General features: G+C 47.0%; 2 protein-coding genes across 5 annotated transcripts in view; one reads left to right on the forward strand and one right to left on the reverse strand.

The window, feature by feature from the left end:
- bscl2 (BSCL2 lipid droplet biogenesis associated, seipin) overlaps positions 1-8,194 on the reverse strand; it is a 22,154-nt gene extending 13,960 nt beyond the window's left edge. Inside the window, exons 1-5 of one of the 3 annotated variants that reach the window (XM_062535948.1) lie at positions 8,023-8,194; positions 6,635-7,114; positions 4,331-4,412; positions 1,614-1,757; positions 207-341 (exon numbers count right to left, since the gene is read on the reverse strand). In XM_062535948.1, coding sequence (XP_062391932.1) covers positions 207-341; positions 1,614-1,757; positions 4,331-4,412; positions 6,635-6,843 — 570 coding nt within the window. In that variant the 5' untranslated portion in view covers positions 6,844-7,114; positions 8,023-8,194. The remainder of the gene's footprint in view (positions 1-206; positions 342-1,613; positions 1,758-4,330; positions 4,413-6,634; positions 7,115-8,022) is intronic. The other 2 variants (XM_062535947.1, XM_062535946.1) reach the window with 2 other exon arrangements.
- Positions 7,552-14,914, forward strand: gng3 (guanine nucleotide binding protein (G protein), gamma 3). 2 transcript variants are annotated; one of them, XM_062535950.1, is made up of 3 exons: positions 7,552-7,648; positions 11,511-11,610; positions 13,430-14,914. In XM_062535950.1, the coding sequence occupies exons 2-3, from the start codon at positions 11,512-11,514 to the stop codon at positions 13,556-13,558; spliced, it is 228 nt and encodes a 75-aa protein (XP_062391934.1). In that variant the 5' UTR covers positions 7,552-7,648; position 11,511; the 3' UTR covers positions 13,559-14,914. The 2 variants fall into 2 exon arrangements, with proteins under 2 accessions (XP_062391934.1, XP_062391933.1); XM_062535949.1 differs by lacking the exon at positions 7,552-7,648 and adding an exon at positions 9,397-9,570.
- The last annotated feature ends 1,477 nt before the right edge of the window (positions 14,915-16,391 follow it).

A 16,391-nucleotide genomic window follows, 5' to 3' on the forward strand; every position in this document is an offset into this window, starting at 1 on the left:
TGTTCAGCACGAGTCCACTCAACTACTCCATGACTGAAAATAGAGGCAGTCATGAGATCAGCAGCTTGTGGTTATCTCCTGAGGCCCTGACCGTGTGTGTGTGTGTGTGTGTCTCTGATCATGTGTGAAATGAGGTGAGTACATTCATAATCTGTACCACAGCGGGAGACATAAGTGGGTGTCCACAAACACACACACACACACACCGAGTTGTCTTTGTAGTCTGCGAAGAGCTCGACCTCCAGGAGCTGCTTCTGCTCGTAGACGCCGGAGAGCAGCAGCGGAGAGAAGACCAGCGTGCTCAGCGTCTGCAGCAGGGAGGAGCGGAAGTGCAGCATGGCCTGATGGGAAACAGGAAGTCACAGGAGCACACACACACACACACACACACACACACCTCTAGATTACCGACAGCACAGCAAGGCAATATGGCACAGAACCTGGTTTCTCTGATCCAACAGGTTATTGGAGAGCTATGAAGTGTTCTGCAGTAAACTATGTAGCTTCAACAACATGCTACTACAGCACTTGGAGAGCTATGATGTGTTCTGCAGTAAACTATGTAGCTTCAATAACATGCTACTACAGCACTTAGAGAGCTATGATGTGTTCTGCAGTAAAGTATGCAGCTTCAATAACATGCTACTACAGCACTTAGCAGCAGCATGTTAACAACACGTTACAGCAGCAGCACGTAACACCTAACCATACACATGAGGAATGATACCTTATGGGCAGCCACCTGTCTCACCTACACATGAGGAATGATACCTTATGGGCCCCCACCTGTCTCACCTAACCATACACATGAGGAATGATACCTTATGGGCCCCCACCTGTCTCACCTAACCATACACATGAGGAATGATACCTTATGGGCCCCCACCTGTCTCACCTAACCATACACATGAGGAATGATACCTTATGGGCCCCCACCTGGCTCTATGGAGGAGGCACGGGGACGGGTTGAAATAGATATGAAATGACTATATATGTCAAATTGAAATCAATAAATCAATCGGGGGGTTCGGTAGACATGTGAGTGCACGGGGGCATCAGGGTGAAGGGATCAGAGATGGCGCTGAAAGAAAGCTTTGTGTTTAATAAAGCAAGTTCTCTGTCTGAGCAAATGCACAGCTAGGAACTGCGGTCGTGTGGATTACCTCACTCAGAATCACAAGACAGGGGGGTGAGAGAGAAGAAGAGGAGGAGAGGGAAGAGAGAGAGAAGAGAAAGACAGAGAGAGAGAAGGAGAGGGAAGAGAGAGAGAAGGAGAGGGAAAAGAGAGTGAATTCAGAGGGGGGGAGAAAGACAAAAGAAACAAGAAAGACAAAAGAAAAATAGAAAGACAGAAAGGTTGAGGCGTAAGAGAATGAAAAGGAAGCGTGTGTGTCTGAGAGAGAGAGAGAGAGAGAGAGAGAGAAAGAAAGAGAGAGAGAGAGAGAGAGAGAGAGAGAGACCCTGATGACTCACGGAGCGGGCGACAGCAGCGGTGGTGTGTCTGAGAGAGAGAGAGAGAGAGAAAGAGAGAGAGAGAGAGAGAGAGAGAGAGAGAGAGAGAGAGAGAGAGAGAGAGAGAGAGAGCGAGAGATAGAGAGACCCTGAGGACTCACGGAGCGGGCGACGGCAGCGGTGGTGTGTCCATCTCGGCTGTAGCAGGACATCTTGACCATGAACATGCCCAGCGCCTCATTCACCGGAGACTCCGGCAGCTCCAGCTCCAGAGACACCCGATACGGCTGACCAGGCACCATCACCTGCTCACCACCAGGGGGGGATAGAGAGGTGAGGGAGGGAGGGAGGGAGGGAGGGAGGGAGGGGGGGATAGAGGGATGGAGGGAGAGAGGGAAAAGGAGAGAAAGAGAGGGTAGAAGACAATTAAGAACACAGAACCACAGGTACAAAAATAGATTAAGAATAATCAGGGCAGCAGACATAACACATCAGTTAAACGCACACACACACGCACGCACGCACATGCATGCACACACACACACACAGACGCACGCACGCACGCACACACACAAACACACACACACTCTTTTAATCTCAGAGGAGATGAGAGACAGACTGCCTAAATGAAGAGAGTGCTGGAGTGGCACAGAATAAAGGCTGGCAGGATGGGCCATATATATAGACTAAAAACTGTCAAGATATTCACTAGAGCAAAGGACACACACACAGGGTTGATGATCACTCCCCTGCCATGGCATTGCACTGTTAACACACAGAGCTGTGATCTCAGCTTTACACACACACACACACACACACACACACACACACACACACACACACTGCTTGTCCTGCCACACAAGGGTGTCGCTCTGCCCTAAATATGCCAGACGGGTCCGTCTCCACTGGCACTTACCAGACCCACCCATACACACACACACACACACACACACACACACAAACACACACACACACACACACACACACACACAGACAGACCCACCCATACGATATGGTGCCCACTGCATTCCATTAACTGGCACGCCATGCTACAATCTGCCACATTCACACAATAAACTAACGTGTCACGCTACAATCTGCCACATTCACACAATAAGCTAACATGCTACAATCTGGTACACCCCACAATAAAACTGCCACTTCCATCCAACATGCCACTCCATATATCAATAAAGCTAACTACAAATCTACAATCTGGCATGCCCATCAATAAACTAATATGCCACACTACAATCTGGCATGCCGTCAATAAACTAACATGCCACACTACAATCTGGCATGCCCGTCAATAAACTAACAATAAACGAATATGCCATGCTGTACACTGGTGCACTTATCCAGAAACTGGCACTTCAGGTGTGACTTGCTCTGTGATGAAAGCTCCTGGCGAAATTAACTAATTATAGAGCAATGCTCCACAGACATGATGGATTGGCTATAGCAAATAAATGAATGCATTTCAGAGTTCAACATTAAACAGGCAGCCCTCCGGAGCTGATGAACCAGTTTATCAACTAACGATATGACAACAGCTAATCACCGACTAACAACACAACAGCTAATCACCGACTAACAACGCAACAGCTAATCACCGACTAACAACACAACAGCTAATCACCAAAGAGTACAGAGCTAACTGTTCAGAACCCAACTCTTCTGCAGTGACTAGATTGGGGCTAGCTGCCTGTGTTTATCCAGGCTTCTATAGGAGTCACCTCTGCGTTTATAAAGGCTTCTATATCAGTAACCTCTGCGTTTATCCAGGCTTCTATAGGAGTCACCTCTGTGTTTATACAGGCTTCTATATCAGTCACCTGATCTCTACCCCATGTGTAGGCTAGCTAGCTCACCTGGGCTGGTCTCTATCCAATACGTGTAGGCTAGCTCACCTGATCTCTATCTAATATGTAGGCTAGCTCACCTGATCTCTATCTAATATGTGTAGGCTAGCTCACCTGATCTCTATCTAATATGTGGGCTAGCTCACCTGATCTCTATCTAATATGTAGGCTAGCTCACCTGATCTCTATCTAATATGTGTAGGCTAGCTCACCTGATCTCTATCTAATATGTGTAGGCTAGCTCACCTGATCTCTATCTAACATGTGTAGGCTAGCTCACCTGATCTCTATCTAATATGTAGGCTAGCTCACCTGATCTCTATCTAATATGTAGGCTAGCTCACCTGATCTCTATCTAATGTGTGTAGGCTAGCTCACCTGATCTCTATCCAATATGTGTGGGCTGGCTCACCTGATCTCTATCTAATGTGTGTAGGCTAGCTCACCTGATCTCTATCTAATATATGTGGGCTAGCTCACCTGATCTCTATCTAATGTGTGTAGGCTAGCTCACCTGATCTCTATCTAATGTGTGTAGGCTAGCTCACCTGATCTCTATCTAATGTGTGTAGGCTAGCTCACCTGATCTCTATCTAATGTGTGTAGGCTAGCTCACCTGATCTCTATCTAATGTGTAGGCTAGCTCACCTGATCTCTATCTAATGTGTAGGCTAGCTCACCTGATCTCTATCTAATATGTAGGCTAGCTCACCTGATCTCTATCTAATGTGTGTAGGCTAGCTCACCTGATCTCTATCCAATATGTGTGGGCTGGCTCACCTGATCTCTATCTAATGTGTGTAGGCTAGCTCACCTGATCTCTATCTAATATATGTGGGCTAGCTCACCTGATCTCTATCTAATGTGTGTAGGCTAGCTCACCTGATCTCTATCTAATGTGTGTAGGCTAGCTCACCTGATCTCTATCTAATGTGTGTAGGCTAGCTCACCTGATCTCTATCTAATGTGTGTAGGCTAGCTCACCTGATCTCTATCTAATGTGTAGGCTAGCTCACCTGATCTCTGCCATTCTTCAGCAGAGAGATGTTGGCCATGGGGAAGGAGCAGAGGCCGGCCTCAGAGGAGTCACAGTCAGTCCTGAGGAGACATGAGAAATAACACACATGAGAAACAACAGACAACACACATGAGAAACAACAGACATGAGGAACAACACACATGAGGAACAACACACATGAGGAACAACACACATGAGAAACAACACACATGAGAAACAACACACATGAGAAACAACACACATGAGGAACAACACACATGAGGAACAACACACATGAGAAACAACACACATGAGGAACAACACACATTAGAAATACCACACATGAGAAACAACAGACAACACACATGAGAAACAACACACTTGAGAAGCAACACACATGAGAAACAACACACACATGAGAAACAACACACATGAGAGACATGGGGGATTAGGAGAGAACCAGGAGAGCACTGCATTTCATCCCATTTCTCATCACCAGCAGCCCTCTGGCTGCACACAGCTGATCAGATGGAGATCACCAGTAATTCATTGCAAGCAGCTTCATTACCACAGAATACTTTATCACACACACACAAAAATATATAATATAATAATATAATTTCAGAGTGATCATATCCTCAGCACAGGGGAGTAATGATGTTAACTGTGACTCAATTAGAAGAGCATGCTGTATAAAGGTGTCTGCTAGCGTGTGCATGTAATGGTACTGACACCACAGGAGGCTAGAGGGGGTCTCATGAGATCTGGCATTATCTGACATTTAACAGCCCAGAGCCCTTAAAGGTGCACTATGCTGGTTTAGGGGTTTAAAAGGTGCACTATGCAGGGTTAGGGGTTTAAAAGGTGCACGATGCAGGGTTAGGGGTTTAAAAGGTGCACGATGCAGGGTTAGGGGTTTAAAAGGTACACTATGCAGGGTTAGGGGTTTAAAAGGTGCACTATGCAGGGTTAGGGGTTTAAAAGGTGCACTATGCAGGTTTAGGGGTTTAAAAGGTGCACTATGCAGGTTTAGGGGTTTGTGCATGTGCGTGTGCTTACCTGTAGTAGAGGTGCACAGGTGTAGCATAGCTGACGGAGGGCATGTAGGAGTAGTAGAAGCTGTGTGTGTGTGTGTGTGTGTGTGTGTGTGTGTGTGTGTGTGTGTGTGTACCTGTAGTAGAGGTGCACAGGTGTAGCATAGCTGACGGAGGGCATGTAGGAGTAGTAGAAGCTGTGTGTGTGTGTGTGTGTGTGTGTGTGTGTGTGTGTGTGTGTGTGTGTGTGTGTGTGTGTGTTTACCTGTAGTAGAGGTGCACGGGTGTAGCATAGCTGACGGAGGGCATGTAGGAGTAGTAGAAGCTGTGTGTGTGTGTGTGTGTGTGTGTGTGTGTGTTTACCTGTAGTAGAGGTGCACGGGTGTAGCATAGCTGACGGAGGGCATGTAGGAGTAGTAGAAGCTGTGTGTGTGTGTGTGTGTGTGTACCTGTAGTAGAGGTGCACAGGTGTAGCATAGCTGACGGAGGGCATGTAGGAGTAGTAGAAGCTGTGTGTGTGTGTGTGTGTGTGTGTGTGTGTGTGTGTGTGTACCTGTAGTAGAGGTGCACGGGTGTAGCATAGCTGACGGAGGGCATGTAGGAGTAGTAGAAGCTGTGTGTGTGTGTGTGTGTGTGTGTGTGTGTGTGTGTGTGTGTGTTTACCTGTAGTAGAGGTGCACAGGTGTAGCATAGCTGACGGAGGGCATGTAGGAGTAGTAGAAGCTGTGTGTGTGTGTGTGTGTGTGTGTGTGTGTGTGTGTGTGTTTACCTGTAGTAGAGGTGCACGGGTGTAGCATAGCTGACGGAGGGCATGTAGGAGTAGTAGAAGCTGTGTGTGTGTGTGTGTGTGTGTGTGTGTGTGTGTGTGTGTTTACCTGTAGTAGAGGTGCACAGGTGTAGCATAGCTGACGGAGGGCATGTAGGAGTAGTAGAAGCTGTGTGTGTGTGTGTGTGTGTGTGTGTGTGTGTGTTTACCTGTAGTAGAGGTGCACAGGTGTAGCATAGCTGACGGAGGGCATGTAGGAGTAGTAGAAGCTGTGTGTGTGTGTGTGTGTGTGTGTGTGTGTGTGTGTGTGTGTGTGTGTTTACCTGTAGTAGAGGTGCACAGGTGTAGCATAGCTGACGGAGGGCATGTAGGAGTAGTAGAAGCTGTGTGTGTGTGTGTGTGTGTGTGTGTGTGTGTGTGTGTTTACCTGTAGTAGAGGTGCACAGGTGTAGCATAGCTGACGGAGGGCATGTAGGAGTAGTAGAAGCTGTGTGTGTGTGTGTGTGTGTGTGTGTGTGTGTACCTGTAGTAGAGGTGCACAGGTGTAGCATAGCTGACGGAGGGCATGTAGGAGTAGTAGAAGCTGCCGTAGAGGAAGATGGAGACCCACAGGAGCAGCAGCAGGACCAGCATCACCACGGCAACCTGCAGCAGCGTGCGCCGGGCCCTCAGCAGCGTCACCGCGGTGACGTCCTGCAGCCATAGCAACACGGGCCCCATCACGGCTCCCATGTTCTCCCGGCTGCGTCCGCGTCCTGGTTGCTGCCGGGCGTCGCTACCGCCCTCGTGGTTACGCCGCACCTCCTCACGCTTGACCGCAAACACCTGAGGCTTCCGCTCCGTCACTCTGCATGTGCACCCGCCCCCTCACCTGTCCTGGGGGCGGTCACGCACCTGAGGGGGGAGACGTGCTGGTCTGGAGGCTGCAGGCGTCTGCGTCTGCTTCGGTCAGTTGGTCAAAGCCTGGAATCCTGCAGCCACTCGTCTCATGCTACTGACCTGTCTGTCAAAGGAAGCAGTTCAGTTCAGGTTTCCAGGGTGACAGAGTGTGTCAAGACGCCTCACTAGAGAAAGCTAAACTGGACCGAGGAGACCCAATGCCAACAGAAATGCTTCCCTCGAATGTTTTACTGGCTTGCAATGCCGACAGCTTTTAAACTAGCCGGAAACAACTTGACATGTTAATTTGTGAGGTCATCTATTCAGTCATCATCTTATCTGTTTCAAATAGCCGTGGCAGCATTCAACAAAATAACTCTTTGATTATGAAGCGCGTCAATAATGGCAACATTACACACGCACAGATTCAATGATGTGTTCGCTCTTTTCAGAGAAAACCCTGAACACAACAGTCAGTGACATTTTAGAAATGTCGCTTTAGTGATGGTTTGGGCCCGCACCGTGACAGCGGCGCTGAAGTGCTGTCATGGGATAACAAACAGTTGACTGGAAGGAGATAATCAGCATTTTACAGACACGAGAACTCCTGGCTGAATGAGTTTTCTGTTTGTAAGACGTCTGTGCACAACCCGATCAAGTAAGAGGTCTCAACACAAGTAAATGTTGTAACAGAGGCATGATGAAAATAAGTGCAACATCTTTGTAAAGAACAGGTGTAGGCTAACGATATACAATATGCATGGTAAGTTACTGTGCAAAGACTTATCCTTACGTTGAGACTTTTTTATTCTCAAAAGAAAAATTAAACTAGACTTGATCATCTTGGCGAACTAGGTGAATACATAGAAACAACTTATTTAACAAGCTAAGGTTAAAATGTAGTAAAGTAACATTAGGTAGGAATTTAAGTTGCTATGTGTACTTTGCTAGCTGCTTAGCTAATGATAACTGACTGAGATAAACTAATTCAATGGAAAGCTATACGACAAGAGGGCATTTCTTTAAACTCACCATCTCATTTATCTCCACGGGGAATCTTTAAAACGCGCCATTAAACCAGCTGACAAGCACAACTATAACGAGGATCCTGCAAAGTACTGTCTGTTCCAATATGCGTCTGTTTGCAAAACGCTAGCGACGGTATCTATCTACTACGGCAGCCGAGAAGGACCAACAAGGCTCTCCTCCCCACGCCGGCGTGTCTGAAAACAACGCGTGTGCTGATAGTCTGGGACTGTCTCTGACTGAGCCCAGTGTCCAGGGTTTGACGTGACATGATGTCACCATAAGGACTGGAGCATATGCTTCAGAGTGGCAGAGTAGCAGAGTAGCTGGCAGTGAAAACATGTATTTAGACTTCGGTTTGTCATTTTTTTAGTACAAATGCAGTGAATTCCAATATTCCTTTAATTGTAAATATTAAGATGCAATGAGTGTGAATTTGTGGACAGGACTTTTTAAAGGAAGACCCTACTTCAGGATTAGGTTTCTTTCTCACAAAGAAACATTCTGATCTCAGTCTGTTTCTCTCTTCCTCCTTGTGCAAGACTGACTCTCCTCTATCAACAGCACCCGTGACCTCTAGCGACTCCCGTGACCTTGCCCTCCTGCTCCTCCACCTCCCATCAGTCTGCTATCATCTGTCCAGATCAGCCTCTCTGGAACCTGAGTGTGTGTGTGTGTGTGTGTGTGTGTGTGTGTGTGTGTGTGTGTGTGTGTGTGTGTGTGTGTGTGTGTGTGTGTGTGTGTGTGTGTGTGTGTGTGTGTGGAGATGGAGGCTGAGGGAGATGGGAGGACTTGAAGTGTGATGAGGCAGGGTGGGGGATGTGGTGGGGGAGGAGTAGGGGGGGGTGGGGGTGGGGGGTATGAGGCTAATGATGTGGAGACTGAAGAGGGGGTTTATAAGATCTCCGCCAAGGTGGGAGAGACCATTACAGCAAAATGGTGCCCTGGTGCTCGAAAGACAAAGAGGCTGAGACTGCAGCAGTTCCCATGGTAACAGGATAGGGGAGGGTGGGGGGGAGGGGGAATTGATGGATATGACTAATGTGAGGCTGAAACCACAGCCAACATATAGTGCTCACGGCCAGAGCTTTTAAGTGCATCAATACACACACACGGCAACAGCCATTTTCACTTCAGGATCATTCGCCTGCTCTCATCTTATTGATTTCATCTCATGGGGGTCCACACCACCCTCAAACCCCCCTCTTACCCCTCAACATGGTACAGTCCAGCCCACTCAGAGAAATCAATTCCAGTGGCACCACCTCCCTCCCCCTGGCACGTTCCACTGCATGCAGAGGGGGGAGCTGCCTGGTGCTCAGTGTAGCAGAATTGCGGTGCACTGGACTGAACTGAGCGGAGCGGAGCGAGGACGAGGGAGCATCCATAGCGTCTATGAGGGTGGGGTCCGGCTGGGTTGCACTCACAAACACACACACACAGAGAGAGGGGGAGCGCGCCACCGAGAGCAGAAGAGAAGAGAAGAGAAGAGAAGAGAAGAGAAGAGAAGAGAAGAGGAGGGAGAGATAACGACAGAAGAGGAATACAACAAGGGTGAGAGCCTGGAGGGGAGGAAGAGGGGAAGAGGAGGAAGAACGGAGGAGAGGGAGAGGCAGAGGGGAGGAAGAGAGGAAGAGCGGAGGAGAGGGAGAGGCAGAGGGGAGGCCGGAGATTGGAGACCAGAGGGAATCATCACACCTCCGTGTTCCGTCTGTCTCTCATTCTCCCTGTCTCTCTCATTCCGCCATTCTCTCTCTCTCTCTCTCTCTCTCTCTCTCTCTCTCTTTTTCTTGCTTGTGTATGTGGACATTTTGGGGGTAACAATGTGGATATCTGTTCATACACAGCTATAGCTTACACACACACACACACACACACACACACACACACACATAGATACAGAAACACACACACAGTGACACACAGTCACACACACAAGCGGACTGGTCGGAGGCTGGATGCTATGAGGGTTGTAAATGTATGTGAAATTGGCCCAGTTTTCTTCCTAGGAATGTTGCGCTGTCACAGTGTGTGTAGTGTGTCACAGTGTGTGTAGTGTGTCAGCGTGTGTTTAGTGTGTCAGGGTGTGTGTAGTCTGTCGGGGTGTGTGTAGTGTGTCGGGGTGTGTGTAGTGTGTCAGGGTGTGTGTAGTGTGTCACGCTAGTGTATCAGATGAGACGGCACACGGTGCATCCGCCACTATGCTGTGTCTATACCACTAGAAGAGCTGTGGTGGTTAGCCAGTTTGGCTCCGTTGATGTATAGAAAGATTACATTGCTTCATTCATATACTGTACTGGTTAAAGGCTCCATTGATGTATAGAAATATTACATTGCTTTATGCATATATCTACTGGTTAAAGGCTCCATTGATGTGTTGAAAGATTACATTGCTTCATTCATATACCTACTGTTTAAAGGCACTTGGTCTCCATGCTCATTTCAGATCATACGTTGCCGTCTCAGCTCTGAACAATACGATGTTCTGAAAATAAACGGAAGAGAAATTTTTCTAAACACCTGAGACATCTTGTATCCATTACACTGATGCTGTGCTGGATGTGTTGGTAGTGTATCCTTGCCTTGGACCTGTAAATAGCACATAAACACAGGCCTTGGTGAGAGTGTTTGGGGGTCTTGGCCTCCCTCCTGGATGTTTGGTGTGTGATGGCAGGCGGTGACCTCCAATCTTTGTGATCAGCTTTAGGGTTTAGAGTTTAAATCAGGTTTAGGGTTTAGATCAGGTTTAGGGTTTAATATTAGGTTTAGGGTTTAGATCAGGTTTAGGGTTTAATATTAGGTTTAGGTTTAATATTAAGTTTAGGGTGTAGATCAGGTTTAGAGTTTAGATCAGGTTCAGGGTTTAGATCAGGTTTAGGGTATAGATCAGGTTTAGGGTTTGACATTAGGTTTAGGGTTTAATATTAGGTTTAGGGTTAAGATCAGGTTTAGGGTTTAGATCAGGTTTAGAGTATAGATCAGGTTTAGGGTTTAGATTAGGGTTTCTAGGGCAGGCTGCACTCAACAGGAAGCACTAATGACTCCAATGGAGCAAAGTCCCTGGAGAGAAAGAGAGAAACAGTCTGTGTGTGTGTGTGTGTGTGTGTGTGTGTGTCTGAGAGAGAGAGAAAGAGAGGGGGCCGTATGATTAGGTGTAGTAGGAAATAGTCTGAGTTTACAAGACAAATCGTTGTGTTCCAGTGGAATATTGATACACGTGATACATTACTGCTGCATATTCATGAAAGATACAGTACTTTGCTGCTGAAGAATCTGAAATGATTCCATAGACTTCATCCAATCCCTGTTATTGGCTGTCAACCAAACAGAAGTTACATTTGCAATGTGTATTCAAACTATAATAGTAATAATTTTCTTTTACGATTCAATTTATGAGTGTTTTCCTTTTTGAGTAAGAAATCAATGTAACATGTAGCTGCATGTGTGTGTGTGTGTGTGTGTGTGTGTGTGTGTGTGTGTGTGTGATGTGACAGGATGAAAGGAGACACCCCCGTGAACAGCACTATGAGTGTGGGACAGGCCCGGAAGCTGGTGGAACAGCTGAAAATTGAAGCCAGTTTCTGCCGCATCAAGGTGAGAGACAGACACGCATCTCACCTCCCTGGTCCAGTTGTGGGCAGTCTGGTGGGGGCATACAGCAGACAGCAGATGACCTGGGGGCATTGGGGCATACAGCAGGGGTGATGGTGCTTACAGCAGGGGTGATGGGGCATACAGCAGGGGTGATGGGGGCATACAGCAGATTGACTGGGGGCATTGGGGCATACAGGCTAATAGCAGGGGTGATGGGACATACAGCAGGGGTGATGGGGGCATACAGCAGGGGTGATGGTCCTTACAGCAGGGGTGATGGGGCATACAGCAGGGGTGATGGGGGCATACAGCAGGGGTGATGGGGGTATACAGGCTAATAGCAGGGGTGATGGGGGCATACAGCATACAGCAGGGATGATGGGGCATAACGCAGGGGTGATGGGGGCATACAGCATACAGCAGGGAGGCTGTCCCTTTCCATCCCCAGGGGTCTCCAACAGGTAACTTCTGAGATACCAGTAGCTCCCACCAAGGGGTGCTGCTAGGGTTACGTGGCGCAGGCCACTGATAACCCCGCCCCCCCCCCCCCCCCCCCCTTATTTAAATAACGGGGCGCTGTGATTCAGGATGTTGATACACAGGGGGTACGCAAATATACTTCAAAAGGGCTACTTCAAATCCATCATGCTTTAGGTTGCATGATGTAGTATGGGAAAGGATGTAGTATGTGAAATGATGTAGTATGGGAAATTATGTAGTATGTGAAATGATGAATGTGGGAAATTATGTAGTATGGGAAATGATGTAGTATGTGAAATGATGAATGTGGGAAATTATGTAGTATGGGAAATGATGAATGTGTGAAAAGATGTATGGGAGATGATGCAGTGTGGGAGATGAATCTCTCTCGTGTTGGCCCTTGGGTAAGAGGGCCCATCCCTTATAGCAGCTGTAGTGTAGTGTAGTGTAGAGGGCCCATCCCTTATAGCAGCTGTAGTGTAGTGTAGTGTAGAGGGCCCATCCCTTATAGCAGCTGTAGTGTAGTGTAGTGTAGTGTAGTGTAGTGTAGTGTAGTGTAGTGGGCCCATCCCTTATAGCAGCTGTAGTGTAGTGTAGTGTAGTGTAGTGTAGTGTAGTGTAGAGGGCCCATCCCTTATAGCAGCTGTAGTGTAGTGTAGTGTAGAGGGCCCATCCCTTATAGCAGCTGTAGTGTAGTGTAGTGTAGTGTAGTGTAGTGGGCCCATCCCTTATAGCAGCTGTAGTGTAGTGTAGTGTAGTGTAGTGTAGTGTAGTGTAGTGTAGTGTAGTGTAGTGTAGTGTAGAGGGCCCATCCCTTATAGCAGCTGTAGTGTAGTGTAGTGTAGAGGGCCCATCCCTTATAGCAGCTGTAGTGTACTGTAGTGTAGTGTAGAGGGCCCATCCCTTATAGCAGCTGTAGTGTAGTGTAGTGTAGTGTAGTGTAGTGTAGTGTAGAGGGCCCATCCCTTATAGCAGCTGTAGTGTAGTGTAGTGTAGTGTAGTGTAGTGTAGTGTAGTGTAGAGGGCCCATCCCTTATAGCAGCTGTAGTGTAGTGTAGTGTAGTGTAGTGTAGTGTAGTGTAGTGTAGAGGGCCCATCCCTTATAGCAGCTGTAGTGTAGAGGGCTTAAGAGCACAGGGCCTCAGGCCACTGGTTTCTATTGTTAGTATTAGTGTGTCATATGAAATATCATATGAGCAGGTGCAGTTTATGAACAGTGCAGAAAACTTTAGCACAGCACGGCAACCTTGTACCTCCTCAGCAACCTTGTGCCTCCTCAGACGGTGTCTGGATTGGACACGACTCCGTATAAACATTCCGCTGACCTCTGACCTGGCAGGTTTCCAAAGCAGCAGCGGACCTGATGGCCTACTGTGACGCGCACGTGTGCGAGGATCCGCTGATCACCCCCGTGCCCACCTCGGAGAACCCCTTCAGGGAAAAGAAGTTCTTCTGCGCCCTGCTGTGATCACGCCCCCTGGAGGAGAACAGGAGAAGAGCGGAGGAGGGGAGGGGATACTATGCCTACTCTACATTGCAGATTTCTATACATGCATTTCGGACACACACACACATACACACACACACACACATGCAGATACACAAGTCATTGAACCAATTGACATGTGGTGAGACAAAATTCTTACCATAAGCAAATTTTTTTGAGGTGCACACTTATTCATTAAAAGATGTCTGTAACAACAAAAACATGTAAAGTAAAAACTAAAGTATATGATTATATGACGGAGAGCGACAGTACGTGCAGTCACACACACACACACACACACACACACACACACAGACACAACAGCAAGCACACTTCATTTTTTGGATAATCAAGTGAAACTAGGTGGTGGGGTAGCCGTGGAGCCTGTGACGACGTGAAACTTTTAATACTAATTCTGTGCTGGTCGATGTGATTGATCTTTCTTTTCTGTGCATCAGTATGCTTTCTCAGCTGTTCAGTGCGATTACGTTTGCCTTCTGTTACTTCGGTTTGGTGTGGAAGAGTGGTGTGTAGCTCGATGTTGTTTGGGTGTCGGTGCAAGGCCTTGGAAAAAAGCGCTGCACAAAAAGTCGTGTGTAAAAGTGCGTTAGGCATCAGACGGCTCCTGCATCTCAGATTCCAGCCGATCGTGGGGCGGATCGTGGGGCCGACGTGGCCCAGGTGTGGCCCGTGTTCGCTCCATAGTTCGACTGTCTGTCTGGGATGTGTGTTTGCATGCGAACCCTGCTCTTAACATTCCACTGAATACGCCGAGTCGGTGTCCCTGACCGGACGGTAGCCGGGACGGAGCCGCATGTGGGCCAGTCCTGGTGTGCACAGCCATCATTGCAGGCGCTGGACAGTCATACAACAGCAGAACGAGGAGATGGGTATTCACATACCGTTTACACACTCCTGTATGGGGCGCAGCAGCTCATTGTCAGATTGTGACCCGTGAACTTATATTGAATAGTTTGTGGACAAACACTTTTGTTTCTTGTAGCTCTAGGGTGATTAAACGGTCTGTAGGTTGAGAGTGGCTTTCTGATGTTGTATATTCAAATATCCAACTCTGGGAGCAACGGCACCAGTTCTCCAGGAGTTTCTTCTGTGTAAGGGACTCTGAATATTAGACACATGCCATCTGTGTTGCCCTTCTGCAAAGATGACATTTATGTTCCTGAATACTGCAACAGTTCCATCCTATCATGTCATAATTTCAGGGACATCTCGGTTCACAGAAATGTCAAACTCATCTTTTTAAGGACCCTATTTCAGATTTTGTTTGTAAGGAACATGGGGAATTTACTATGCCCAAATAAAACACCTCACCACAATCAAAAAGAGTGCAGATGTTCTTTTCAAATTCAGCATGACTTCTCAGACTCAGACCGTCACGGCAGAACTAGGTTATAGGACTAGGTTATCAGGCAACAGGAGTAGGTTATCAGGTAACAGGACTAGGTTATCAGGCAACAGGACTAGGTTATTAGGTAACAGGACTAGGTTATTAGGTAACAGGACTAGGTTATCAGGTAACAGGACTAGGTTATCGGGTTACAGGACACTTTTCTCTGGTGACAGGAATGCACAGCGCTGGGTTCAGGATTCAAACCTCGGCACCAACACTAGCTTGCTGCTCAAGTAAACATATCGGGGACAGACGCAGACATTAGCTTAATTTATTCATTATATGGCCATGCACATCAAAACTTGCCCAATGGGTCACCCAGAGTTCTACTACTAAGCAAGATTAGTGATAAGGGCACAAAACCTGAAGCATGTTCAAATTTGACTAGGCCAATTCTCCTGGCAGATATTCCTGCTGATTGTTAAAGTTGGTCCTAGTTTTTTTTAATTTTTATTTTGATTTATTTGACCAACTCAGATTTAAAATAAAAGAACATGATACAGATCATAGACCGCACCATCTCTTTCAACAAGAAAGTCAGGATTACACAAAAAAGCCCTGAGGCTTATTTCCATTGTGGTCTCACCAAGAAAGCAAGAGAGACAGATGGCAACAGATCTTAATCAGTCAAGAATGGTGGTGTGACATTAGACCCCCCTCCCCAAAAGAAATAATAACAATACATAGATTAAATAAACTCCATAAATAAAAATTACAGACACTTGCAAACAGCAGACAAATACTGTCAATAGCAGGACCTAAGACCTATCCCTCAGCCATTTTCTTATTGTACATTTAAAACTCTCCAGATTTCTTAGAGACTTCAAATGACTTGGCAATCCATTCCACAGACTAGAAGCTACACACAAAAAAGAAGCTTTCCCTATGTTAGTTTTTACTCTAGGAAGTACAAAGTCTGTGGACCTGCCCCTAGTGGAGTAGTGATGCACATCTCTCACTCTGTTAAAATAATTCATTAAATATCTAGGGACATCTCCAAAGACAATCCTATGGACAACACTCAGCTCAATCTGAGATACTCTAACATCTACTCTTAGCCATCCAACATTTCTAAAGTGTGGGGAGTCCAGATGTGTTCAATATGATTCTTATCAATTTATTCTGAGATGTTTGCAGCCTATGCTTGAAGTACTTAGTAAGCCCATTATACCAAGAACAGCAGGCATAGTCAAAGTGGGGCTGAATTATGGCTCCTGCAAGAGTCACCAAGGCTCCTGAATCAAGAAACTTAGCAATTCTTGCCAAAAAACGTGTTCTAGACTAAAGGCCATCTTGAGACCCAAAAAGAGTTGACTATACAGACATTAAATGCATAGCACAAAAAAGCAATAGTATTATACAATTCCTGATGCATCTAAGGCAGCGGTTCCCTAACTTTCCCCC

The sequence above is a fragment of the Sardina pilchardus genome, chromosome 5 (assembly GCF_963854185.1).
Source record: "Sardina pilchardus chromosome 5, fSarPil1.1, whole genome shotgun sequence".
In the NCBI taxonomy this organism is placed as follows: Eukaryota; Metazoa; Chordata; class Actinopteri; order Clupeiformes; family Clupeidae; genus Sardina; species Sardina pilchardus.